The 2,013-nt window shown below is 38.6% G+C and overlaps 1 protein-coding gene across 1 annotated transcript; it reads right to left on the bottom strand.

Moving 5' to 3' along the window:
- Positions 1 to 702: 702 nt before the first annotated feature.
- LOC107105185 (cingulin-like protein 1) lies at positions 703 to 1,836 on the bottom strand. The gene is made up of 4 exons (XM_015405307.1): positions 1,489 to 1,836; positions 1,195 to 1,407; positions 912 to 1,118; positions 703 to 834 (listed from the first exon to the last, which is right to left on the bottom strand). Exons 1-4 carry the CDS (start codon positions 1,618 to 1,620, stop codon positions 718 to 720), a joined length of 669 nt encoding a protein of 222 aa, XP_015260793.1. The 5' UTR covers positions 1,621 to 1,836; the 3' UTR covers positions 703 to 717.
- Positions 1,837 to 2,013: the final 177 nt, after the last annotated feature.

Below are 2,013 nucleotides of genomic sequence, written 5' to 3'. Positions count from 1 at the left end.
CCTTACTGTTTATTAAATGTTCATATATTTTCAGTGTTTATATTGTTTTTATATTCATGTTTTGTGTCAGTCATGCTTTCATCTTTTATTCTTTGTGAAGCAAATTTTTATTTTTAACTGGGAAAGGTGAAATATAAATTAACTTTACCTGCAATGATAGTTCAGTGTTTCCCGACAGTGAGTTACATGTCCAGAGTTAATTTTCTGTTATTAGCCAAGTTAAAAATTGGTCTAATTTAGAGGGAAACATTTGAGATGTGTTAACCGTATCCATGCATGTCTAGAAGGAAATGGGACTTCTCATGACTTTCTGCAGCTGCACCAGTCGGCTTTAAGGGTTAAAGTGGACTTCCAGGTCTTTGTAGAGATGCATCCATTCCGGAATATTTATTTTTTCCCATAAGTACTTGGGAGATTGGTTCATAACCTTTGCTTTAAGTTTCTCCTCATATTTCTCCCTGTCTGTTGTTTTCCTTGTCTGCATAAAACCTCCAAGGACATCAGAGAAGATACGTATGTTGTGCTTCTCCCCGTTTTTGGGGGTTTTTAGTTTTCAGTTATCAGTAATTTTGTTTTGTTGATCTTTGGTTTATTTTCCATTTTATGTTTATTTTTGCAGTCTTAAGAAACTAAATGGGTTTTAGTGTAATTTTCTTCTCAAAAAAAGCAAAAGGGGGTGTGAATACTTTTACAGGATCCGTGTCCTGACTGCTTTTTTTATCTTATTACCTGCACATCCTCCAAGCGGGAAAGCAGAGACTGGTTGGACTGACACAGCTCCTCCTCGCTCCTCCTCACATCCTCAAACATTTCCTCCACCTGGTTCTTTTCCCTCTGAGGGAGGAAACAGGAAACGTGATTAAAAAAGCAAATGATGCTCATCTATGTTTCAGGTTGTTCCACCCTCTCACCTCCAGCTGCTTTGTTCTCTGCTCCATCATTTTCTCGGTGGTTTTAAACTCCTGGATGGCCTGATTCAGTTGATCCACCTTGTTGCTGAGTTCTCGGACCTTTCCTTTCAGATGATCTCTTTCCTGGATCAGTTCCTTCATCTGCACCTTAGCTGCCCCTCTCTCCTCCTCCACCTGAGCCTTCTCCTGACCCAGGTAAGCATTGCTCTTAGGAATGAAAAGCAGAGTCAGAATAAATGTCATTACAGATGTATAAAAAAAGTGGAAAAATATGTAACTTTACCTCCTTTGCCTGCTGCAAGTCACCAAGCAGCTTTTCCAGCTCCAGCTCGTATTCTTCTTTCAAAGCAGAGATGTATTTATCATGAGTCTCCACCTCCTCTTTCAGAGCCCCCTTCAGGGCACTGAGCTCCCTTTCCCTGTGGTGCAGCACCTCCTCCTGCTCCTCCTTGGCTTGTTGCATCTCCTGAAAATCTGCACGCAGCTGTGCCAAATCCTGATACACATCCATACATAATGTCAGGGGAGAAACCTTCCCAAAGACTGGCTCCTGATTTCCTGTTGTGTTCTTTCTGACCTGAAGGAGCAATTCTTTCTCTGTATTTATCACCTCTGACTTCTTGGCTTGGTCCAACTCGTCGTGCATCTCAGAGAGCTGTAGCTCCAGGTCTTTCATCTCTGCCTTTGATCTTTCTCTTTCCGTCTTCATCTGATTCAGTCTAAAAACAGAACAGAGTTTTATGACAAACTGTCAAGTGATTCAATCTTTGCTGTTCTATTCCCACACTTGAAGGGTTGTATAAAGCTCAACATTAAACTGGATTCCACTCAATGACCAAACTGTTTTTTATTTTTCTTCTTGTGTTTTTTTTACAGATAATCATTTAATTAAACAGGTGAAAAACTTTTAAAAGAAATGAAACCAAACAAAGCATTTACCATATTGCACATTGTAATAGTTCTGAGAAATGCATCATTAAATATATTTATGAAAATAGATTATGTTTTTAACTTTAAATTAAGACCATTTAGTTTTTAATTATCATAAAAAATGCATCAAAAAACTTATTAAAGCATTTTAACGGAAGCAGATTTAACCCCA

This window comes from Cyprinodon variegatus, unplaced genomic scaffold (assembly GCF_000732505.1).
Source record: "Cyprinodon variegatus isolate N-32 unplaced genomic scaffold, C_variegatus-1.0 Scaffold2126, whole genome shotgun sequence".
In the NCBI taxonomy this organism is placed as follows: domain Eukaryota; kingdom Metazoa; phylum Chordata; class Actinopteri; order Cyprinodontiformes; family Cyprinodontidae; genus Cyprinodon; species Cyprinodon variegatus.
Note: the sequence above shows the minus strand (reverse complement) of the source record. Positions and strands in the feature narration are given on the sequence as shown.